Raw genomic sequence first — 26,000 nt, 5'->3', positions numbered from 1 at the left:
TCTTCAGAGATTATGATTTAATTAGTTAGGTGAAGCATGGCATGGGGATTATAGAGCTTCCTAGAACCTTCCCAGATTTAACCTTGGTAAATATTTCTTGGTCTTCTTTGTACATTGTCCTCTTTACCACTCAGTAAATGTCTTCTGTCCATGATATTTCTCCCTTCTCACATCACTTATTTCCTTGGGTGACATTAATGGACAAATAAAAAGGAATGACATTTTTTCCCTAAGGACTCATCCAATGTTTTTCCAGTATAGTTCCAAAAATATTCATTCATATCTCTTTCTATCTAGTAAAATTACGTACAATTACAAAACAAAACAAAACAACCCAAAAAACAAAAACAAGCATTGTTAAACTCTGGGATTCAAAAAGAGAAAAAGAAAACTCTGAAGGAAATGGAGAAAAGGGAGAACCTATTAAACCTGGGTTTATATAGTTAGAGAATCAATGCATGGTAGTAGTTAAGACTCCACCGAGAATATTTTTAGAATGAGAAGGCAAAGATTTGGGACTAAACCCCTGAAACATCCTTCAGGTAAGGATGCCCAAGGAATTATTCTTCTGCCAGAGAGTGCTTAATATATTCTTGTAGACTTTGACTTGGGCTAAGTCTTCAATGGATTTCCAAACATCCCAGGAATGATTTCCTATGAGAAAACTAGAAGGTGTTATATCGATATGAAGATTGGCAACATCAATTTAACCTTCCTACATTCTTCCATGTCCACAGTTACTGTATACAGAATGACTTATCTGTACACTTGGCTATTAACAGATGAAATTCCACTGCTAGTCCAATACACCCCAGATTCCAAATAACAATCAGTGCCTTACTTTAATTTTTTCCCTCTTTCATAAACTTTTTTGTTATCTGCACACAGTGAACTTTACTTAAAACATCAATTTTTATGATACTGTTATGCTGAAAATAAATAAATTTAAAAAAATTTAAAAAAACCAAACATCAAATTTTTTTGTTGGCAGAAAAAGAAGTTTTTTCCTATTATTTTTATTATACTAATTATTATTTTTATTATACTAATATATTCATATTATAACTTGCTATCTAAATTATTTATAAGTAGATAGTTAGAGGTATTAATTACATTCATATTGTGCAGCCATCACCCTATCATTCTCCACATTTTTCAGTATAGAACTGAAACATTCTACTCTTAAAACAATAATTCCCATTTCCTCTCCCTCTAACTTCTGACAACCACCATTCTATTTCTGTATCTATAATTCTGTTTATAGGAACAAATTTCAGCTTGTCACCACTGAATATGGTGTGAGCTTTGGGTAATAGATGACTTTCTTATGTTGACAGATATTCCTGTTAAACCAATTTATTGAGAGTTTTTATGTTTGTGTATGTAATTTTGTACATTTATGTTTGTTGGATTATGTCAAATGCTTCTTCTACATCTATTGAGGTAATCATATACATTTTGTCCTTTGTTTGTTAATCTGCTGTCATATTGATTTGTGACTATTTAATTATACTTTCATACCTGAAATATATACCACTTAATTATGGTGACTAATCCTTTTAATGTATTATTAATTTCCATTTACTAATATTTTGTTGAGAATTTTTGTATGTTTGTTCACAAGAGATAGGTTTGTAATTTTCTTTGTTTGTAGTGTCTTTGTCTGATTTTGGTATAATAATACTGGCTTCATAGAATTAATTTGCAAGAATTTTATTTCAGGAATACTTTAATAAGGGTAGATGTTGACTCGTCTTTAAATGTTTGGTAGAATCACCTATGAAGTCATCTGGTCCCTCATTTTGTTTATTGGATTTTTTGAGTACTGATTCAGTTTTGTAACTAGCAGTCAGTCTATTCAAATTTTCTATTTATTCCTGATTCAGTTTTAGAAAATTATTTCTAGGAATTTGTCCATTTCTTCTAGGTTGTCCAGTTTGTTGGCTTATAATTTTGCATCATTGTCTATGTATTTATAATCCTTTGTATTTCTGTAGTACCAGTTATTAATTCTCCTTCATTCCTGATTTTATTTTTTGGAGTCCTCTCTCTTTTTTTCTTGATAACTATGGCTAAAGATGATCAATTTTTGTTATCTTTTCAAAGTACCAGCTCTTAGTTTATTTATTTGCAAGTCTCTTTTTATATCTTTATTATTTCCTTCTAATAACTTTAAGCTTTGTTTGTTCTTCTGTCCCTTGTTTCTTGGGTGTGAAGTTAGAATGCTTGAAATTCCTCTTGTTTCTTAAAGTAGGTTGGTATCACTAAACTTCCTCTTACAACTGCTTTCACTGATTCCTAAGGATTTTAAATCAGGTTGTGTCTATTTCAAGGATGTATTTTTTTCAATGTATTTTTTTCCCTCTTTGATTTCTTCATTGACCCACTGTTTTTTAGTAGCATGTTCTTTAGTCCCCATGTTTTTGTGTATTTTCCAGTTTTTTTTTTTCCTGGTAATTGATTTCTAGTATTGTCAATTATGTTGGAAGAGATGCTTGATGTGACGTCAACATTATTTAGATTAATTTTGTGTCCCTTTCTTTCTTTCTCTCTCTCTCTCTTTCTCCTTCCTTCCTTCCTTCCTTCTTCCTTTCCTTTCCTTTCCTTCTTCCTTTCCTTTCCTTTCCTTCTCCTTTCCTTCTCCTTTCCATTTTCCTTTCCATTTTCCTTTCCATTTTCCTTTCCATTTTCCTTTCCATTTTCCTTTCCTTTCCTTTCCTTTCCCTCTCTCTCTCTCTCTTTCTTTCTTTCTTTCTTCTTTCTTTTCACTATTTTTAGCCCCAAGGGTACAGGTCTGTTAATCATCAGGCCTAGACATTTCATAGCACTCACCACAGCACATACCCTCTCCAATGTCCATCACCCAGTTACCCAGCAATCCTGTTTGTTTCCTGAGATTAAAAGTCTCTATGGTTTGTCTCCCTCTTGATCCCATCTTTTTTCATTTTTTTTCCTTCCCTGACCCAGACAACCCTCTGTCCTGCCTCTCAAATTCGTCATATCAGAGAGACCGTGTGATAATTGTCTTTCTCTAATTTATTTTGCTCAGCATAATACCCTCTAGTTCCATCCATGTTGTCGCAAATGGCAAGATTTCATTTCTTATGATAGCTGCATAGTATTCCATTATATGTATACACCACATCTTCTTTATCTATTCATCTGTTGATGGACATTTAAGTTTTTTTCATAGTTTGGCTAGCATGCTAAACTTATACTGAAAAATTAGCTGATAGTCTTGTGGACTTTCCTTTGTACATAAATATTTGCTTCTCTCTTCCTTCTTTAAAATTTCTTTTTGTTTCTTTAGAAGTTTTTGTTATTTTAATTACTGTGTGTCTTGGTATGGAGTTCCTTTGATTGATTTTGCTGGAGGCTACCTCTGTGTCTAATAGATCTAGATACCTGTTTTTTCCCCGGATTAGGGAATTTTTCAGCTATTATGTTTTCAAGGAGGTTTTCTGCTATTTTCTCTCTCTCTTTGCCTTTTTTATGGAGATCTTCATAATGCAAATGTTACCATGCTTGACATTGTCCAAGACTTCCCTTAACTGATTCTCATTTATCATTTCTTTTCTTTTTGCTGGGTGATTTGATTGGGTGATTTCTATTACACTGTCTTTCAGGTCACTTATTTGTTTTTCTCCATCTTCTAATCTGCAGTCAATTCCCTTTAGTGTATGTGTGTGTATTTTGTGTGTGTGGGTGTGTGTATATTTTTAATTTCAGTTACTGAGTTTTTGATCTCTGACTGATTTTTTTAATACTTTATTGAATTTCTCACTGAGTTCATCCACTCTTCTCTCAAGTGTTATTAGTATTTTTTATGACCATAACTTTGAATTCTTCAATATGTTGATTATTTTTCACCATTTTACTTAGCTCTTTTTCTATGCTTTTGTCTTGTTCTTTCATTTGGAGCATATTTCTCTGTTTCCTCATTTTGTCTGACCCTTTATATTTGTTCCTCTGTTTTATGAAAGTTAAGCTACATTCCCTAGACTTGAAAGTAGTGGTGTTGTTTAGGAGACATCTTTTAGGGCTTAGGACTCAATCTCCCCTGGTCGCCAGAACAAAGCACTCCAGAGCTGCCTCCTATATGTGTATGAGTAACGCTATTGTTTTTAAGAGGCAGTGACTCCTCTGGTATGTACTCTGGCTCCAAGCCTGGGTGGTTGCAATGACCAGCTGTTACTGCTGTAGTGCACAGGTAAGGTCTGGCCTCTGGTATGGTTGACTAAGAGGCCTGGCTATAGTTGGTGTAGGTTGGATCCAGGCAGACCTGGTTGACAGGACAGGCTGTATCTATGGTGGGCATACAGGTGCATGGAGTTGACCACTCCACTTCTTGGAGCCATAGTTGCTTTGGAGGGCTACTATCTTCACTGGAGCTCCCCACTAAGTGTCGTTGTGTATAGATTACTTTAGAGAAACACCTCATGTAGGGGCATGTTAGGTGGGACAGATTTGTTTGGGAATGCCATAGCAGGACAAGAACTGTTCTCATAAGTGCTTTGCTAAAAGAGTAAAAAAAAAAATGGCATTCACCAGCACTTCTATTTCTGGATAAAACTTCTATAGATCCCCACCCAACAGATGCATGCCCTAAAATTAGTCAGTAATTCCCCTTCACATATAATCCTGGCAATTTTCAAATTATTGCCTTTGTGCTAAGTCTTGGACTGAGTGATATAGTGCTCTGGCCCTTTAAGAGTGGAGTCTCAATGTTCCACAACCATTTGGCTCTTCTGAAGTTAAACCTGCTGATTTTTTTACAGCTCCCAAAGTTAAGTCCTGTTGTTTTTCAAAGACAGATGCTATAAAGGCTTTCATATTCTGTCTAAATCCCTAGAGTTGCAAATGCCCAGTCTGGGGCATAATTCCATTGCTCCTCAGGGAGGGGTTCCCTTCCTTTAATATTCATCTCTTTTGTGGGTCCTCATGCTGGAGGTTTGGTCCCCAACTAGGTCTCTGCCCCTCCTCTTCTTCATAAAAAAAAAAAAAAATTGCGGGGCGCCTGGGTGGCTCAGTGGTTTGGGCTGCTGCGTTTGGCTCGGGTCATGATCTCAGGGTCCTGGGATCGAGCCCCGCATTGGGCTCTCTGCTCCGCAGGAAGCCTGCTTCCCTCTCTCTCTCTCTGTCTACCTCTCTGCCTACTTGTGATTTCTCTCTGTCAAATAAATAAATAAAATCTTTAAAAAAAAAATTGCTGTAGAAGATGTGTTCTGCTAGTCCTCAGATTGTTTTCATAATTAGCTCTATTATATGTAATTGTAGTTTCAGTGTCCGTAAGAGGAGGTGAGATCAGGATTTTCCTAATCTATTATTTTCCCAGAATTTCACTGTAGTTTAGATTTGCATTTCCCTACTAATGTTGAATAATGAATTACATTTTTATTGGCTACTAGCATATCTTCTTTAAATAAATGTCTGTTCAAGCCCTTTGCCCACTTTAAGAAAGAATTACTAAGTAAGTAAGTAAGTAAGTAACTTGAGACAGAGAGAGCAAGTGAGCAGGGGGAGGGGCAAACAGAGAGGAAGAAGCAAATTCCCCACTGAGTATGGAACCCAAATCAGGGCTCAATGTAGGTCTTGATCTTAAGACCTTGAGATCTGCTCTGAGCTGAAACCAAGAGTTGGATGCTCAACCAACTGAGCCATCCAGGTGTCCCAAGTCCTTTGCCCATTTTTGAATCAGGTTGTTTTTCAGTTGAACTTTAACAGTTCTCTGTATACTCTGGACATTAATCCCTTTACAGATATTATTTAAAAATACATTCTCCTATTTTGTGTTTTGTTTTTTCACTCTGTTGATAATACCTTTTTATATTTTCATGAAGTCCAGTTTGTCTCTTGGTTGCCTGCCTTTGGTTTCATATATGAAACATCATTGCCAAATCCAATGTAAAACTTCTGCCCTATGTATTTTTCTAAAAGTTTTATAGTTTTAGGTCTTATGGTGAAGGAATGGATCCATTTTGTGTTAAATTTTGCATATGATGTTAGGTGAGAGTCCAGTTTCACTCCTTTGTATGTGGATATCCAATTTTATCAGCAAAATTCATTGAAAAGACTGTCTTTTCCCAATTGAATAAATGATCTTGGCACATTTGGAAATCTTTTGATCATATATGCAAGAGTTTATATCTGAGTTCTCTATTCTGTTGTAGTCCATCAGTTTATATGTCTATCTTTATGCCAGTACTATTTTGTTTACTGTATCTTTGTAATCAGAAAGTGTGAGTCCTCCAGTTTTTTCTTTTTTTTAAAGGATTATTATGGTTACTTGGCACCTTGGAAATTCCAATAAATTTTAGGGTCAGTGTTTCTATTTCTGCAAAAATATCATCTTAGGGCACCTGAGTGGCTCAGTGGGTTAAGCCACTGCCTTTGGCTTAGGTCATGATCCCGGAGTCATGGGATCAAGTCCTGCGTCTGGCTCCCGGCTCTACAGGGAGTCTGGTTCTCCCTCTGACCTTCTCCCCTCTTATGCCCTCTCTCATTCTCTCTCTCTCTCTCAAAAAAAAAAAATCATCTTTCAGATTTTGGTATGGATGGCTTAAATTTGTAGATCATTTTGGGTATTACTGACAATAATGAATTTTCCACATCCTGAACATGAATGGCTTTCCATTTATGTACTTTTAAATTTCTTTCAGAACTGTTTCATAGTTTTCCTTGTACAAAGCTTTTACTTCCTTGGTTAAATTAATTCTCAAGTATTTTATTTGTTTGTTTTGATAGCACTGTAATTGGAACTATTTTCTTAATTTCATTTTCAAATTAATAACTAATATTCTATAGAAATCAATTAATTTTTAAGTGATAATTTTGAATCCTGCTACTTCACTGAATTTAAGTTCTAACTTTTGTGTATGGTGTTCCTTAGGGTTTTATATATTTATAGTATTTATATATATATAAAGATAATACCATCTGTGAGCAGAAATAAATTTACTTGTTACTTTCCAATTTTGATGCATTTTGTTTCTTTACTCACTTAATTGCTAGACAGGCCTTGTAGTAGCATGTTGAATAAAAGTGATATGAGTAGACATTCTTGCCTTTTCTTCATCTTGGAGGAAAAACTGCCAGTACTTCAGCATTGAGTATGTTTGGTGTTGAGTTTTCATTAAGTTTCATTTAAATTTTTTATAATGTAATGTCGTTCTATTCCTAGTTTGTTGACTGTTTTTATTAAAGAGTATTGAATTTTATCAAATGTTTTTGCATCACTTGAAATAATTATGCTTCCTCCTTTCCCCACCCTTTTTATGTCAATATGGTGAATTTTGTTAATAGATTTTCTTATGCTGAATAATGGTTGAATAAATCCTTGGTCATGGCATATGCAACTTATACAGCTGAATTCAGTTTGCTAGAATTTTGTTGTGGATTTTTGCTTCAATGTTTATAGAGATTAATTTGTATTTTTCTTGTAGTGTTTTTATCTGTCTTTGGTATCAGGGTATGCAGATCTCACAGAATGAGTTAGGAAGTGTTCCTTTCTGGTCAATTTTTTGAGAAAGTTTGATAAGGATTGATGTTAGTATTTAAAATGCTTTGAAGTGAGGTGCCTGCGTGGCTCAGTTGTTAAGTATCTGCCTTCAGCTCAGGTCATGGTCCCAGGGGCCTGGGATCGAGCTCTGCATCAGGCTCCCTGCTCAGTGGGGAGACTGCTTCTCCCTCTTACACCACCCCAGCTTGTGTTTCCTCTCTCACTCTCTCCATCAAATAAATAAATAAAATCTTTAAAAAAAACTTTGAAGAATTCACCAGTGAAACCATCAGGTCCAGTGCTTTTCTTTGTTGGAACATTTTTGATTACTGATTCAGTCTCCCTGATAATTTAAGTCTACTCAGACTTTCTATTTTATTTTTTGTGGGTGTGTGCTTTAGTCTCGGTAATTTTTGTGTTTCTAGGAATTTGTCCATTTCATCTAAGGTATCGAACTTGTTATCAGATGTTCGTAGTAGCTCTTTTATAGTACTCTTTATTTCTATAGAATTGGTAATATCTTCACTTACATCTTTGATTTTTTAAATCATTTTGTTCTTTTTCTTAGTTTCTCTAGTGAAAGGTTTGTCAATTATGTATCGCTGATTTCTCTATTATTTTTCTATTCCCTATTTCATTTATATAATCAAAAAATCTTTATTACTCCCTTCTTTATGCTAGTTTTGGGTTTAATTTGTTCTTGTTTTTCTAATTCTTTTTTTAAAAGATCATTTATTTATTTATTTGTTTGTTTGTTTTTGAGAGAGAGAGAGCAAATGAGCATGGGCACGTGCGAGCATGTATGAGCTGGAGGAGGGGCAGAGGAAGAAGGAGACTCCCCGCTAAGCAGGGAGTCCAATGTGGGATTGATCTCATGATCCTGAGATCATGACCGTGAGATCATGACCTGAGCAGAAGGTAGATGCTTAACCAGCTGAGCCAGCCAGGTGCCCCTCTAATTCTTTAATTTGTAAAGTTAGGTAATTGATTTTTCTTGTATTTCTTGTTTGTATAAGCATTTGTAGCTATAAATTTCTTCCTCAGTACTATTCAGACTGCATTCCCTAGGTTTTAGTATGCTGTGTTTTTACTGTCATTTGTCCAATTTCTCATATAATTTCTTCTTTGATCCATTGGTTGCTTGAGTGTATTAATTTTCACAATTTCTGAATTTTTCAGGTTCCTTTTGTTATTAATCTCTAACTTTATCCATCGTGCTTGGAAAAGATATTATGATACCTGAATTTTCAAATCGTTGAGACTTAATTTGTGATCTAACATATAGTCTATCATAGGAAATGTCCCCTGTCATTAGGTCTATCATAAGAAATGCAGGAGATCTGTGCACTTGAGTAGGGTGTACATTCAACTGTTGGATAGAATATCTAGAATACATTGGGCAGGTCTAGTTTGGATTTTTTGTATGGATTAAATCCTCTATTTCTATACTTATGTATATGGGATTACTCTATCTATTATTGAGAGTGTGGTATTCAGTCTCGAACTATTATTGTAAGACTTTTTCTACCTTCAATTCTATTTTTGATTTATATTAATGATAGATGGTTATAATTGTTTTAACCTTAGAATTCACCCTACTTAGAATTTGTTGAGTTTCCTGAATGTCTTTCATCAAATTTGGGAACTTTTTGGACATTATTTTTTTGAATTATTTGAATATTTGAATATTCATTACTTGAATATTCTCTTTGCCCCCTTTTCTCTCTTTTCCTTCCAGGACTCCCTGGTGTCTCATGAGCCCCTTAAAGTGTTCATCTTTGTTCATTTTTTTATTTTTGTTAAAAAAAAACTCAATTTCTTTTGTCCTTAGTTCATGTTTCCTGATTGTTTCTTCTATCAATTCAAATCTGCCTTTGATCCCTTTAGCAAATGTTTTCACTTATTGTTGTACTTTTCAGTTACAGAATTTTTTTTTTTTTTAGATTTTCTATCTCTTTATTGGTACTTTCATGTGTTCCAGACATTGTTTTCTTAACTTCCTCCAGATCTTCCTTTAAGACTTTGAACATTTTTAGGACCACTGATTTAAAGTCTGTGTAGCAGACCTGTCACTAGAACTTTTTAAGGAACAGTTTGTATTTTTCTTTCCTTTCCATGGAAACGATGCTTTCTTTATTTTGTATACCTTATATTTTTTGTTGAAAACTGTATATGTTAATCTAATGATGTGGTAACTTTAGAAATCAGATTTTTGTTCCATATGCTTCACTATGTTTTTGTTCATTGCTTTTGATTTTTGCAGAATATCTATGCTGAGGATCACCCTAAGATGTAAATTTAAGATCTTCTGATGTCTTTTCTAATCCTGTGTCTTCACCTGGGCATATGGAGTTACTTTCTACTTTCTCTCACATACATGGTTGTAGTCCTCAATATCTTGCTCCCAACAAAGAAAAGAGGAAAATAAAGGAGGGGGAAGATAAGCATTGGCCCTGGAAGTCATTTAGCCAGAGTGGGAAGGACTTAGAAAACTGACAAGAGCAACAGTGGCTGCCTGACCCTGTAATCAAAAGCAACACTCTGTAATTACAGAGTGGGCAGAGTTTTTGCCCACTCTGGTTGTGCCAGCAATGTGCAAGCTACTCAAGGTCTGTGAGGGTGAAAGGTATGGTATCAATAGATGCTACAATTATGAGGGCTATAACTGCATAAAATTAACCATCCAAGACTCTTCCTGTTAGTTGTAAGTCTTAAATAGAATCTAGAAGTCTAAAATAGTTGTATCAGACAGATCCTGCCAGTACAATTATTGTATGCATTGGAAGACAGTTGCCTCCATTTCATATTTAACCACGTTTCAATGACCTTTACTACACTATAGTTTTTAAGAAATGCCATGAGATTGTTGTATTTTATTTTTTTAATTTTTAAAAGATTTGATTTATATATTTGACAGAGAGATCACAAGTAGGCAGAAGGGCAGATGTAGAGAGAGGAGGAAACAGGCTCTCTGTCAAGCAGAGAGCCCAATGAAGGATTCAATCCCAGGACCTTGGGATTATGACCTGAACTGAAGGCAGAAGCTTTAACCCACTGAGCCACCCAGGTGCCCCAGATTGTTGCATTTTTAAATACATTTTTTTTTAAATTTTCAACTTTTATTTTTATTTAAGTTAATGTCTATACCAAACATGGGGATTGAACTCACAACCATAAGATCAAGAGTTACCTGCTCTACTAAGTGAGCAAGTCAGGCACCCCTTAAAAACACTTTAAAAGGTAATTAATACTTACACTTCACTGAACAAGGTGTGGTCACTGGTGTTGGTGCAGAAGTGTTGCTCAAGGATTGCCACAGTGCCCGCCAGGGCCACGTGCCCGCAGCCACAGAACAGGGCGACCCCAGAGAAGCAGAGGATAGTGGCGACCAGAGAGGCATAGGGGACCCCTCCCAGACACTTGATGCAGCATTCAAAGCAGCCTGGACCCAAAGAAGACAAAATGCAGCGGTTATGGGCAAGACCTCTCCGTCTTCATCAACACAACAGCTTTGCAGAGAGGGCTCGCCCTTGCCAGCTCCCATTTCATGTTCTGTGGATAACAGCTCAATATGCCAGTTTTGTGTAGCCCTTATCACTCTGTGGGTAGGACCCTGGCACTCCAAGAGGGAACATAAGTTAATTTACTTGGGATTAGTAGCACACCAACCAAGTGACAAAAAATTAATGGAGTAAGTCACAATTCTACAGCTTCCTCATTGACCTGGGGCTGGAATGGGAGGCTGCTCCAGCAACAGTGAGGAGCAATTGTTCACTAACAAAGTCAAAAGAGAGGACAGCAGTGAAGCTGCAGTTCCAGGAATAGTGACACTTCAACTTTATCTTGAGGGATTTCAAATACCTCTATTTCTTAGCAACCAATAACTTTCTCCCACTCTTGACCTCCTGGGCAATCAAAAGAAGCAGACATAGTAATCATACTGTTGTTGGGTTCAAAAAATATCAAAATAGTTATTTTGGAAAAATGAAGGGTCTTTTGGTCCATACAAGTATAAGGTCACCAAAATCCACTCAAGTTTCATTCATGTTAACATCAAATTCCCTCAACTTTTTAATAAAAAGGTCTCTCCAGTCTTGCCAACACCACAGTTTATTCCTGTCTCCTCATCCTCCCCAATTTCTACCTGTCTTCTCTGATATGAGTGTTCAGATTAAGAACCCATAACTAATAGGTGAAGTTAAAGGAATAGAAGAAAAAGAAAAGACAAAATGAACATCAATAAAGTGAAATGAAAAAGTTGAAATTCAAGCCAAATCTTGAGAAATACAGATGATCATTTTCAAAATAAATCTTTTACTTAAGATTTTATAAAGCTCTCTACCCTCTCAAAAGGATAGGGTCAGGTTATATTTTCAGTTAAGAGACATTTATGTTTCAGTTGAAGTGGCATTGGCTTTGGGGCAATGTCAGTACCTCTCCTGACTTCCATCCCTTGTTTAGGATTATCCAAACTTTTAATTGTTGTCAGAGAACCCAGCTGAATTCATTATGCTATTTAACTGTGATGAAGAATTGTTCAATACTTCAAGACAAGCACATTATGTAGCTAAATTTACTTTTCCTAAATGGTCTTTACAGTAGACAGGGAATGACTACCCAGCATAAAGCAGAGGTGACATAAACCAGATTTCTCTTCAATTCACTGGAAAACAAAATATCTTAGGCCTTCATATGAAAGTGTGCTTTGTTTTATTTCAAAAGATGGTTGACTGTTGTCATGAAGACCAACCTACCTAAAACGGATATATGAAACTACATATAATGCGAACCAGTGTACAATACAATTCAATTTTACCATCAGGTCCCTACCTTCAAGATCTTTGGAACTTGAGAACTAACATCATGGAAGATGGACTTCCATCTTATCCTGTCATACAAATTTCTTGGAAACAAGGTGAGTGGAGAAGGCAATCGAAAGTCCAAATTCTCCCCACACTCCCAAAGCAAGAAAAACTGTAACTCTTAGCCTTATGTTCCGCTACATAAAAAACCTGTTGATTTGGTGTTGTTCACCCTCTCACCCATTGTAGAATGGTGTGAAGAACTAGATATTGCCTGCTTTCCTAGCTAATGAAGTTACAGCTGGTCTTCATTGGACAGAGATGTGTGGCCTCGGGACTGTGCTATTCAGTATTATAGGCACTAGCATATGTAGTTATTTAAATTATATAAAATTAAATTTAAAAAATCAATTTAGTGGTGCTGGTCATATTCCATAGGTGCAATATCAGAGAGCATTCCATGACTGCCAAACAGTACTTTGTAAAATCACATTTTTGACTTGTAAAATAATTCAATTTTCATTGATGTGAGTTAAATAATAACTGGGTTCTCCTTTGAACAATACAATTCACACTTTTTAACAGAATTGGTGGATGCCCAGCACTGTGCTTGGCACTGAGGATACACTATGAAATAAGACATCTTTGTGTTAAAGGAGATCAGTGTAACACTAGAGGCAGGCAAACAACAATTATTACAGTAGCGTGATAAGGGCCAAAATACAGACTGCTGGAGAGCCAGTGATGGTGAGCAGAGAAGGAAGAAGATGAGGGATGATGATTTATACTGGAGGAGGTCAGAAAGAATTTTATGCAGAAAGATCTAGTATGCAGGATATATATAGAGCTGACATACCAGGACTGCCATATAATCTGATAGAATGCTCATTACTTCCTGCATATTTTTGGTGCACACACACTATAGTAAGCCCACTTCCTTCCTCATTGTTCTGAGTTAGGGTGAGGTGAGGTGGCATGCCATGCTTGCCCATTAACAACAGAACTCAGCCTTCCAAATGCACAGCTGCCACTTCAAAACAGTCTTTCATCCAAAGCTTTAGAGAATAAGATTGGAGCTGCTCCCCGGCTCAGAAAGACAAATGGAGTTATAAAAATGATGACATTCAGTCCCAGATTTAGCACTAGAAAAAGGTTCATATTTTCCTTTGATTTATCTCTCTCAGGATTTTAGATACCCCATTCCATGGATCTAGTTTTGGCAGAGAAAACCAGGGACTGAAGAATTTGGGATATCTCTTCTAAGACTCATACCTTCTCAGCTGATACAAAGCACTTCCAAAACTCTTGCATTTTTAGTAGATGATTTTATTTATAACTATAGGAATTCTGGCTCCCAGAAGTCAATATATTGATCATCTTATTGCAACAAATACAGAAAAAACTCTCATGGATCCTAACTGCAAATAAGACAAGAAACTTCTGTTATAATAAAGGGAAATATATGAAATAATATAGCAAAATGGAGAGCTTCTTTTTATTTTGTTGATCAGTTCTCTGCAGGTTTAAAATTGCTTCTGTAGTTCATATCTGAGCAGCCACATACCCCCGCTTTTAAGTTGTGAGTCTAGAAAGTATCTCTATCTGTAGTGTGTTAAGATATGTTTGAACCCAGGAGAATCTGGCTATATGCTACACCTCATTCCAAAAAAATCAAAATTGATGCACAGAGGTAACAAGAAAACGTTAAAGATATTGTCTAAATCTGATATTGATACTAGGAATGCTTCTAAATTTATAGAATTTTTGAACAGAAATTCATGTATTCATGTGTATCATATGTATGTTATAGACATGGTGCTAGAGTCCATGATGGTGTTCTTTTTTTAGGCTGGCCTCATGTGCATGTACATGTGCTTGTGGCCTGTTTATTCACATAGGACATATTTTCGTTTAACAACTGAGCCATTGAACGAGTCTTTGTTTTCTCAGTTTAATTATGTAAAATATTAAATAAGTTTTTAAAATTTTAATTTTTTAGAAGCCCTGAACATTATGTAGACATTCCTGGGTGTATCCTGGGACGGAGATGTAGGTTTTTATTTTAATTTTTTAGAAGCCCTGAACATTATGTAGACATTCCTGGGTGTATCCTGGGACGGAGATGTAGGTTTTCTTATAACGTATGTACATAGTAGTGTTCTGTTTCATAGTGTTAGAAATACAAGCCTAGAAATGCAAACATAATCTTCCCTACCATGTCATTCTGAGTACAGTGACCATCAGACTCTGTGAAAGTATTCCCCATGTGCTACAATTAATGATTTGTCCTTTGCTCTGAAAGTTGGCAACAAGTACTATTGTTACTCCTGACAGAATCAATGTTAAGTTTCTCCTAAAACAGTGGTAGTCAAACTGTAGCCTATATTTTTGTAAATAAAGTTTTATTGGAACAGAGGTATGCCTACTTACTTACAAATTGTGACTCTTTTTTCACATGGCAGAGTTGAATAGTCAAAAGAGAGTTCATGTCTTATAAAGCCTAAGACTCTATCTCTATAGTAAAAATTTGCAGACCCATATCTGGAAGCAGTGGTACTCAGAGTATGAACCACACACTAAAAGTGGGAAATCTTGGGCCCCACTCAAAAACAACTAAATCAGAAACTGGGAGTTAATCCAGTAGTCTGTTTTTTAATAAACCTTCTGTGTACTTTTGGTGGTGCTTAATTTTGAGAACCTCTGTTTCTGGTTTCTGACCAAAGTGGAATAACAGGGACCACATTTCCTCTCCTTCTTGAATCAGGTAAAAAACTGCACAGAATATATGAAAAGCATGGAAAGGGCACAAGCGGTCTACTGGAGCTTGATCACTCAGGGCTTTCTAAGTGGCATTAAGGATTCTGGTTTTAGCCTCAGAAGCAGGTGAAGCCTTGGAACATTTTTATGCACAGTGAATACTTTGTGTTGTACAAGAGCAGTCTGGCTGCTGTGAAAGGGACAGAGTAGATGTGTAGAGGACCAGGAGCACACTGTAATAATTCAGGTGAAAGATGGCAGGAGCCTGGACTGGGGTAGCGGCAAGGGAAGCTGAAGAAATGGAGAGTCTGAGAGATGTTTAACATGTCAAATGGGCACAACTTGGTATGGATTTGCTGGTGAGGCTGAGGATGGACTGGTGAGTACCAAGGAGGATTCTTAATTGTCTCGTGTGGGTAACTGGATGGGTGCTGTTCTCTTCCTTAAGCTAGGGTTGATCAGAAGAGGGCTAGGTTTGGAGAACCAAAATGATGAGTTCAGTTTTAGACACGTTGAGATTGAGGACACTGCACGTCATCTTAAGGGAAGGTTTCCAGTGGGTAACTGGATTCCTGTGTTTATAGCCCCAAAGAGTTAAAGTTGGATGCTGTCAGCTGCTGTTGGATGGCAACGAGAACTTTCAGAGACCAAGACAAGACATGAGTGGACCACTTATCACTTGAAAGTGACTCAGACCCTTTGCTTTGCAAAGCATAGTTTTTGGATGAGGAACATCAACTTCATCAGGGAACTTGAGAATAATGCAGTCTTGGGCCCTACCCTGGGTCAGCTGAATCAAAGTCAGCATTCTAATAAGGCATCAGGGGATTTGTGTCTGTAGGAGAGTTTGAGAAGCCCATTTTGGTCAAAATTCCCATCTCCCCAGTTCTTGGCGGGGGAGGAGGCATGTCCTGAGTCTATTTGAAAGGCTTTTGTGCTGAAGCCTGTTTTCAGTTTTCTCCTTAAGAGGCAGCCCACTGGACTTGCCACAATTTTCTACCCATTTGCCAATCAAATGGCAAGTTCCAAGATCTGCAAAGAAGACAACCAAATTGTTTAGCTATGTGAAAAGAATGTAACTGGTGCCATCTCTGAGCCACACATATATTGCTCCTCTCAGAAGAGCAAAGATGCTTTAGTGCTTTACCAGAGTAGGTCCTGAGAAAGGCAGCCTCACTGTCCCCTCCTCCATGGTGCTAAGGGTGCCTCTAGAAAGTAAATGGACTTGTGACTCAGGCTTTTCCCACTATGAAGAGTCATGGGTAGGGCTAATGTTTTCAAATGTGAAGGTGGTACTAAATATCAGCAGAGCAGCCTACTGTTCAAAGTTAATCCTAGCTAGGAACATCAATGCTTTCTTGGGTACACTTAGAAATCCACAGATGGAGTTTTCCCAAGCATCAAAGCAGCAATGGCAATATTAGTTAACATGAAATAGAAAAAGTAAGGAAAGCAGTTTTGATGATTATCTCTTCTTCATTTAAAATAAAACAAATATCAGTCTACTATATTTTAATATAAATTCTCAGTACGTCTCACCAAATATTAAAAATCTACATTGGGCTAATAATATCATAAGCCTTCATTTACCTAGTTTCTGGCTAAAGAGAATTTTAGGTTTGAATTCACACAAAAACTTCAGTGTGCATTAGCCTAACACAGTTCAAATATAAACTACATAGTAGGGAGAAAAAACATGGATCAGTGCCTCTAACTCTCAATGGCTACTTTGTCTCCAGCATTCCTGAGACTTTTTGTGCAGAACAACAAAATAAAACACATTTTGTCCTCAGGCTTGCAGATAGTTGTTGCCATGGCTATAAATTCACAAAGGCCTAATGATCTGCCCTAAGTGTCTCTAATCCTGGCAGCAGATTTAATGCTGGCTCAAAAGGAGGTCCAGGAGTTAACAACGGCTATATTCTTCCTTAGGGAACGAATGTCATACACACACACACACGCACACACGCACACACACACATCCCGATAAACAGCATTCCTATCTACTTTACTGATTTATAATGAGCCACAAAATTAAAAAGAAAACACGCCAAGTTTACATCTTTTAGACAACCAGCAACAGGAAAATAGAGGTGGAAAGAATTTGACATACAGAAGCAAAAGTGAATGTACATAGGCCTCCCTGATTCAAAATGGTCTACATGGCAGTTCTCAGTAGGGGTGAGTATGGCTCAGAGGACATTAAATAATATCTGAAGATATTTTTGTTTGTTACTTTGTGGCAGGGAATGGTGTTACTGGATGCCAGTGGATAAAGGTCAGGCATGCTGCTAACACTGTACAATGCACAGTATGGCCCCTACAAAAGAGAAGGTATCTCTAGAAAGGAACAGCATTCGTGACTCAGGCTGTCCCTGTGAAGAGTCACAGGCAGAGCTAATGTCAGTAGTGCCCAAGGGTGAGAAACTTTGCTCTGTTCATTCTGTACAATCCTTGTCTGAGATATTTGGCAGCACTGCCAAATGCTAATTTTTAAATAAAAAAAATGCTTATAACAAAATTAATTTCAAATAAAATGTATTAAAAATCAGTTCATTAGAATCATCTGGAGAATATTTTAAAAATCCTAAAGCTCAGGCTTCACCTTATCAATTACCTCAGAAGTTCTATGGACAGAATGTATGAGTTTGTTTTTTAAAGCTCTTCATATGGTTTCAATGACCAGTCATAATTAAGAAGTATTATAGAGCAGGAAGTGGCAAACTGTGATGCAGGGATCAAAACAACCCTGTCAAGAATGGTATTTGCATTTGTAAAATGTTGGAAGAAAAGGAAGGAAGAAAGAGAGGGAAAATGAAAGAAAAGAAAAAGAAAACATAAAAAAAAAAAAAGAAAAAAATTAAACTCGAGTAAGGAGAAAAATTCAAAAGAAGATCTTGTGAAACATGAAGAGTTTTATTGGCAGATAGTCACTCGTTTTTTTTTTTTTTTTTAATTGTCAATTGGTGCAGTTAAAAGGCAGAGAACTACCATAGATATTTACTATCTGGCCCTTTGTAAGAAAATTCTACAGGCCCCTCTGAAAGAACAGTGGTTCTCAAATTTCAATGTGAATATATATCCCTTTGGGATCTCATTAAAATGCTGATTCTATAAAAAAAGGCAGGTCTGGGATGCCTGGGTGGCTCAGTTGGTTGGACAACTGTTTTGGCTCAGGTCATGATCCCAGAGTCTCCGGATCGAGTCCTGCATTGGGCTCCCAGCTCCACGGGGAATCTGCTTCTCTCTCTGACCTTCTTCTCGCTCATGTTCTCTCTCACTGTCTCTCTCTCTCAAATAAATAAAATCTTAAAAAAAAAAAAAAAAGCAGGTCTGCATTTCTTACCTTTTCCAGGTGCTTAGATCCTGCCAGTTCCAACAACTCCAATTGGAGTCATGGGGTGAATTATACATTTTATCAAGACTGGGTCTCTGCAGCCCTATGAAATAGGTCTGTAACATCAAAACTCTTCATCAAAGTACTGGCATGCCCTCAGGGCGCCTGTGTGGCTAAGTGGGTTAGCCTCTTGCCTTCAGCTCAGGTCATGATTTCATGGTCCTTGGATCGAGACCCACATTGTGCTCTCTGCTTGGCAGGGAGCCTGCTTCCCCCTCTCTCTCTGCCTGCTTCTCTGCCTACTTGTGATCTCTCTCTGTCAAATAAATAAATAAAACCTTAAAAAATATTGTCATGTTCTCAATTTTTTCACTGTATTGCTTTTGTATAATAAAATTAGTTATGCTAATCTGAAGGGGCACATGCACTGCAATATTCATGCAGAAATGTCCACAATAGGCAAACTATGGAAAGAACATAGATGTCCATCAACAGGTGAATGGATAAAGAAGATATGGTATATATAGACAATGGAATACTATGCAGCCATTAAAAGAAATGAAGTCTTGCCATTTGCAAAGACATGGATGGAACTGGAGGGTATTATGCTGAGCAAAATAAGTCAATTGGAGAAAGACAACTATCATATGGTCTCCCTGATATGAGGAATTTGAGAGGCAGGGTTAGGGGTTGTGGGAAGTAGGGAAGGGAAAACTGAAACAAGATGGGATCAGGAGGGAGACAAACCAGACCCGAGTAGACAAGAAAGAGGCTATTTATTGGCTTTGATTCTTTCCTTCTCAAAAGTATCTACTGATGTTAAAACAGAGAAATATAAATCAGAAGGGCCAGAAAGACATTTGGAAGTACCCACTGTATTCTCAGAGGTAAGGTTACTGCTGGCACAGTTCTCAGCCCTGTGACATACATGTGTTAATACCCTTCTTCATTATTTCTTTGGACATTGGAAATACTCTGGTCAACTCAAAGACAAATCTCACTGTACACTGTTCCTTTAAGGTGACAAAAAAGGGAAAAGGGAGAAGATAGGTAAAAGATGAGGTGAAATGGAGAAGGAGAGAGAAAAAAAGTTCACTAAAATCCTTTAAGGGCCACTTCTGTCCAAACCCATATGAAATAGTTAATACATCAAGAAAAACATAAATGTGTTTATGTGCCATCCCAAATAACATTATAGCTATATAATATCTATGTTATATATAGATATATACAATGTTTGAAGCTAGCATTGTATCCCAGATAGGCATAGACTGTACTGGTCGTTCTTTGAACCTAAGTACATCCAGTGATTCCTGCACATTTCCATTTCAGCCCTGCTGTTCACTGCTAATTTCAGGTGGTAAAGAGTCAGTGTCTTTATATCCAGGAAATGTTGTATATTAGCAGTTTTATTTATTGTTTTGCCATAGAGTTAAACTAATACTGGCATAGATACATACGTTTGCTATCAAAATGCAGTCCTTTATATGAAGTTTCTTAACTCAGCATGGTAAATGGAAAATTTATTGAATCTCAACCTCTGATTTTGAATTTAAATTTATATAAACCATCAAAATGTTTTTATTTCATTTTTCCCACCATGCTTTCTCTCCTCTACTCCTAAAATTGTCATTTTAGGCAGACACTAATTCTATACTAAAAATTTCGTTTCTCACAATATTTTTCTTTATGCCTACTTCATTTTCAAACCAAAAGTACAATATAATTGCTAACTGATAAGAAAAAAATGAATAAAGGTGCACACTTCATAATGGTACTCAGCCCAAGTCCTGAAGAATGTGACAAATAATCCTGAAGTTTTCTGATTCTATGGTGAAATTGCTGCCTTCTTATCGATGTCTGCAATATTCTGTCACACCATCTGTCATACCCAGCACTTTGGAGAAATAAATATTCTGTCACACCCAGCACTTTGGAGAAATAAATGTACCTTACAGTCCTAGAATGTTATAGATTACATCCTGCTCCAGTTGCCTTTCAGTGTTATAGAAAAAAGGTTGCTGGTTTAGGGTTACACCATTACTTACTGAGATACACAGTGGCTTTGTGGAGTCAGGTCCCTATGTGATAATATTGTATTTCTCAATATTCAATGAAGATCAGGGAAGAAAATATTCTCTAAATTTGTTTAGGACAAAGTAGGTATATAGTAACTTGTTGATTCAAATCTTGAAATCCCTAAAAAACCATAAAGTTGATATGGCCAATTTATGTCTGAGAATCCCATAAATTCTGTAAGGGGTTATGTTCCTCTGCAGTGCTACAAATAGTAAAGATAAAAAAGATAATTCTGACATTGAAATGGGTAATTATTTCACGTATGGGTGAGCATATAACCCTCTACTGTGCACATAAGATCACTAAGAATAAGGACCTAACAATCAAGTGTCCTGACTCGGTATACTTAAAATCTCACAAAGCCTTTATCATCATGTTAAATGCACTGTACCTGTTTTTTTAGCTGTCATAACCACAGAAAGATATAGGTATGTCTATCATTCTATTTTTTACAAATGAAGAAACCAAGGGCAATGAGATGGTAAATCACTTGACCACAAGCATTCAGCAAAAGGGTAGAGAATCCTCGGTATGGACCTGGGAAATTTTGACTCCATAGTGCACACTTCTGAAAATACCATATTATATTACTGTGATTTGGACATTTGGTTCCTTTTTTGGGGTCAATAGTGGTTAGCTCAGCAAGAGTTTCTTTTGAGTTCCCTCAGATATGTTCTATGCTTCTGTGCCTCCTAAAGAAATAATCTAGATTCTAGTTCAGTAATGTCAATTCAGAATTCTAAAAACTTCGTAAGCCTCAACCTTCCCTAGATTTAAAAAAAATTTCTTGCTCAAGACATCTCTCAGATATAAGTTATGTAACATTTTCTAAAAATTAAGAAGTGGGCTAGTGCAAAGAACCAGAAGATTAAATTACCTTATGGTTTGATCTGACTTTCACTTCTTATAGTGGCTGTGAACCTCTCACACTGACCCTAACCAAAACGATTCCAAGTAACTGAATAGTTATTTTATCTGTAAAACTTTACCCTCATCTTAACAAGGTATTCTTACATACCCAGAACAAATAGATCTCTAATAAATATTAAGTAAATATTAGGTTAAAAGCAAAAAAGCAATAGTCTTATGATTGAATGTTACTGTCCTCCCTGAATTTATATGTGAAGCCCCAGCACCATAGTGATGGTATTTGGAGATAGGGTCTTTGTGTTTGGGGTTAGATGAAGTCATCAGGATGAGGCCTGGCGATGGGATTTATAGTCTTATAGTAAAAGACCAGACTGATTGTGTTATCTTTGCTTGACTGATCTGGGACTTCTCTACTGAAAATGGAACCATAAAACTCACTCTTTTTGGTGAGTTTGCTGACTATGGACTTGTTTCTACAATGTGCTACTGTTCCTGTTTATCTAAAGAAGACCATGACAATACTGATTCTGAGAAGTGAAAGTGCTACTGTAACAAATACCTAAAAGTGTGGAAGTGGCTTTGGAAATGGGGGAGATTCTGGTGAAGTTTTTGAGGTACATGTTTAAAAAAAAAAAGCACAGATTGCCATGAATGAATGAAATATGAACACTTGAAGACAATTCTGAAGAAAGCTCAGAAGGAAAAAAAGAAGAGCTATAAAGAAAGCTTCCATATTCTTAACCAATACCAGAGTATTGGTAGAAATATGTCAATAAGAGACTATTCTAGTAAGATCTCAGATGGAAATGAGGAACATGCTATTGAACAATACAGAAAAGACAATTCTTCTTTATGATATGCAAAGAACTTGACTGAATAATACTTATGTCCAGTGTTTGAGGAAGGTATATTTGATTCCTCCTGACTGCTTATAATAAAATGTGAGAGAAAAGAAATTGAAGGAGTTGTTAAATAAACAGGAACCAGAACTTTAAAATGTAGAAAATGTCCATTTTCTGTCCATTGTAAAAAAAAAAAAAAAGAGAGAGAGAGAGAGAAAGGACAAGTTTTCAAAAAAGAAGAGCAAGATTATGGAAAACATCTTGATAAGGAGGTGAGTATGTATATAAAGCACAGATCTAATAAACCATGTCAATGAACTCAGGAATACAGATAGGACCAAAGCCCCAGAAACACTACTGGTGAGAACTGAGGCTACAAAGTTGTTACCCTTCAAAAAAGGGAAAAAAGACCCCAAAGCAATTGATAGATCATCAGAGCTGTTATTTCACATTTAAATTTTCTAAACAGTAAAAGAAGATGGTATTACAACTCCTACTTATAACTGGTAACATCTGTCCAGCCACAGTTTTCTCTATGAGTCCATTGTTTAGATATTTTCTCTTTAGATGTCTTCCTTGGCATATGCTTACACAGTGAATATTATCAATCATTACTCAACCATCACATTTTGATTTAATTTAAAGTTATCAATTTTAAAACTGCCAGTTTCTTAGGGCGATCCCTAAGAAACCTTGTATCCTTTCCTTTCTTTTAAAATCCCTGAGTATCAACTAAGTAGTTACAAATTTTGGTCACCTACTTGTGTTCTGTGATGGATATAAAATTGTTTCAAACACAGTCTTTCTTCAGGACTTGGTACAGTTTTGGATTACAACAGGAAGTCATTCTGATGTATTTTAAAGAAACAGTTGTCTTAAATAGGTATCAGTGAACCACAGCAGTTAAGATATGTTGTTCAGACTAAATTCTTCAGAAAGGATACTAACTTGAAAAGCTGAGGCCAATTTATATCCAAAAGTTTAAATTATATCCTTATATATATTATATTCTAATAACTATCAAATGCTATTTATTTATAGGCTACAGAGTATTGCAATAACACCCCAAATTAAGAGAGTGGCATTGAATCTAATGCCAACAACTGAAAGAAAATGAGAAAAGAGGAGAGGGGAGTACATATAAAATTATGTGAGGTGATAAAATGTATAGGATTAAATTTAGTAGTAAAATTCCTTGCTGAAAGAAAAAAAAAAGAATATGAGTTGGGATTTATTTTAATGATCTGCAACAACACAGGTTGTAATCACAATGTGACCTACCAAAAATGCTGCTCTAGAGATTGGCTTATCTAATTGTCACGAAAACAAGTGTTTGAGTATGCTTGTCATTCCACCATCACTTCAGATTTAAAGTTTAAAATAAATGTTTATTCCATTGAAATTATCATACAAAGACTGTAACTGACATACTTTGATTTATTTTTAAATTTAAGATTAAAAATTAAATCTGAAGGAATAGTGAAGTGATAAGTCTAATGCCTACTATATGTACTGGTAATGAAAATGGGCTAGGAAACTGGGAAACCACAAAGATGATGATGGTGATGATTTTCTGCAATTACCATATTTGCTTGTCTGTATTTTTCAGTTTTGGTAGCTTTTAAAATTCTTTTTCCAGGAATTGCCTTTAACTTCTTCTTTTCGTGTTTTGCAGTAGATAGGTTTGATGCAAGAACTGGAATAAACTAACAATTTATAAATAAAATTGCTGTTTATAAGACATAAAGTCTTATGTACAGAAGAAATCCCATACAAAACAGTCTCTATAATGACATGCCAATTTGAGATCTATGTGAAATTGCTGTTTTTATAGGTGTAAAACTGTTGACTAACAGCAATTTCAGACAGTACAATGTACAGATTCATAAGTAAAACACACTTGTGCCTCCACCTTGAAGAATTACTATGTTTAGAGATGTTCAGTGTTTGCTGTAGCCTTGAGAAATAACCTTAATAATAAAGTTTCTGTGGGTATAGAGTACGTTCTTGTGCCTTTTGATAATCTGTAACTTTGGATGAGGAAAATAAATTCCAATGCAGAAAGATGCCCTTCACATAGCAGTGGCTGAGAAAATTCTATGTGCTATTGAGCTTGAAATCAATTATTACCTAAGAAAAGACATTAATTTTTGCTGCTGTTTTCTACCATTTTCTTACTGTAAACACTTCTCCAAAAAATCCACTTTGCATGTCAGAACCATGATATGTTCCAAAATTCTGTCTAAGGAACAGGACCTTTATCTATTTGCATTAATCAAATCTCTAAATTGTACATAGTAGAAGACATTCTCTTTTAAACTCTTTTAAACAGCAGTAGGTGACTAAGTTGATACTGTGTCTCTCAAGCTTCTAATGTAGTTACTATATGTCATAGTTAGAACTTGGATACACAAAAATAGCAATCATATTAGATAAGAAAATTAGAGAAATATAGAGAATCACTATAGCAATAGCAGAACCAAAGCATATTTAATAGTTCTTCCTTGTCATTAGGAGGAAACAAGGTATTGCACCTACTTGGAATATAACTCAGAATATCGAAATTAAGTTATGACTCATTCCATTAATGAAAAAAAAAAAGTTTCCCCATCTCAAGGTGACTAAGTGCATACATCTTTTTGGGAAATCCACAGTAGGTAAAATCTGGAACAGGACTGGGCTGAAGGAAGGCTGCTCTATTAATTTAACATCAGCCTACAGGCAAAAACCACCCTGAAAGCAAGACCATGCCAGAGGGATTGTTTCAGAGCTATTTTCCAAGAGACACAAAACCGGGCTACCCCTTTGAAAGCACCCCAGTCAAAAGCTGGAAACAGGCTATTGTCAGAGCGCTGGGTACCTTTTCTCTCTTGGCTTTGTTCAGTATTTTCCTCGGCTGCAGTTTCCATGGCTGGCTTCATACCATCCACCAAAAATGCTTTTCCCCGCTCCCCCAACACACACTTTTCCCCTCCTCTTCCTTTTCTTTTGGGCTCCCCTCCGTCTCTTATTTACACCGCGTGATTGAGAGGTTCTGTTCTTCCCTACAGTAGATTACAGTCCCTTCCAAGATGCAAAAGGCTCGGCAGCGTCCGTTTCCCCTCTGCCTACTGGTCCACAAAGACGGCTGCCAAGGAGCCGGCAGCCGCACGTCAGCGAGGATCCCAGTTAGAACGCGGCCATCCTGCGCCCAGTGCCACTGCGGCTCCCCGGGGGACGGCCGCGCCCCCGCCCGCCTGCCCGCGCCGCCGCTCGCTCCCGGCCAACTGCACCCACTGAATGCTAATCAGCTCTCCCAGGGAGGAACAGATTTGTGACATCAGAGGACGGGATGTGGAGGAGAAGGGGAGGGAGGGGGGGAGAGAGCGCGTGCGAGCCCCCTCCCACCACGTGACTCAGCTGGTCGGCTGTCTCTTCCCGCTGCAGAATGCCGGGCTTCCATTCCTGCAAACACCTCCCTCATTGGGGGACCCCCTCGAGGGGCATCACAGGCCGGCTGAAGTTCGTTGACCCCACCCCGAGGTCAGAGGACCAGCCCAGGATCTCTGCTGCATTCGCTTTCCTTAGTATTTTTCTTTCATGCAATGGATAGATTAACCAATTCATTCTAGAATATATACTAGATATAAAAACTTTTCCCTTTCCTTAAAAGGGAAACAAAATTCTAGGGGGAAGAAAACTCAAACGTGGATATGGCAATAGCAGCATACTAATTATTAGAATGAATATCTTGGTCGATAGCTAAATATGTGATTTTAAAAAAAGCTCAAGCCTAATTTCATAAAGAGGCACTGTCTCTTTTAAAAATAACCATA

The 26,000-nt window shown here is 36.7% G+C and overlaps 1 protein-coding gene across 2 annotated transcripts in view; it reads right to left on the bottom strand.

The window, feature by feature from the left end:
* The window catches only part of LOC123394025 (neuronal membrane glycoprotein M6-b-like), a 41,757-nt gene extending 16,273 nt beyond the window's left edge, over nucleotides 1-25,484 (bottom strand). Inside the window, exons 1-2 of one of the 2 annotated variants that reach the window (XM_045087476.1) lie at nucleotides 25,046-25,484; nucleotides 10,754-10,940 (exon numbers count right to left, since the gene is read on the bottom strand). In XM_045087476.1, coding sequence (XP_044943411.1) covers nucleotides 10,754-10,940; nucleotides 25,046-25,106 — 248 coding nt within the window. In that variant the 5' untranslated portion in view covers nucleotides 25,107-25,484. The remainder of the gene's footprint in view (nucleotides 1-10,753; nucleotides 10,941-25,045) is intronic. The other variant, XM_045087477.1, reaches the window with a different exon arrangement.
* Nucleotides 25,485-26,000: the final 516 nt, after the last annotated feature.

The sequence above is a fragment of the Mustela putorius genome, unplaced genomic scaffold (assembly GCF_011764305.1).
Source record: "Mustela putorius furo isolate JIRA1106 unplaced genomic scaffold, ASM1176430v1.1 tig00001149_pilon_pilon_pilon, whole genome shotgun sequence".
Lineage (NCBI taxonomy): Eukaryota > Metazoa > Chordata > Mammalia > Carnivora > Mustelidae > Mustela > Mustela putorius.
This window is presented reverse-complemented; position numbering and strand designations above follow the sequence as displayed.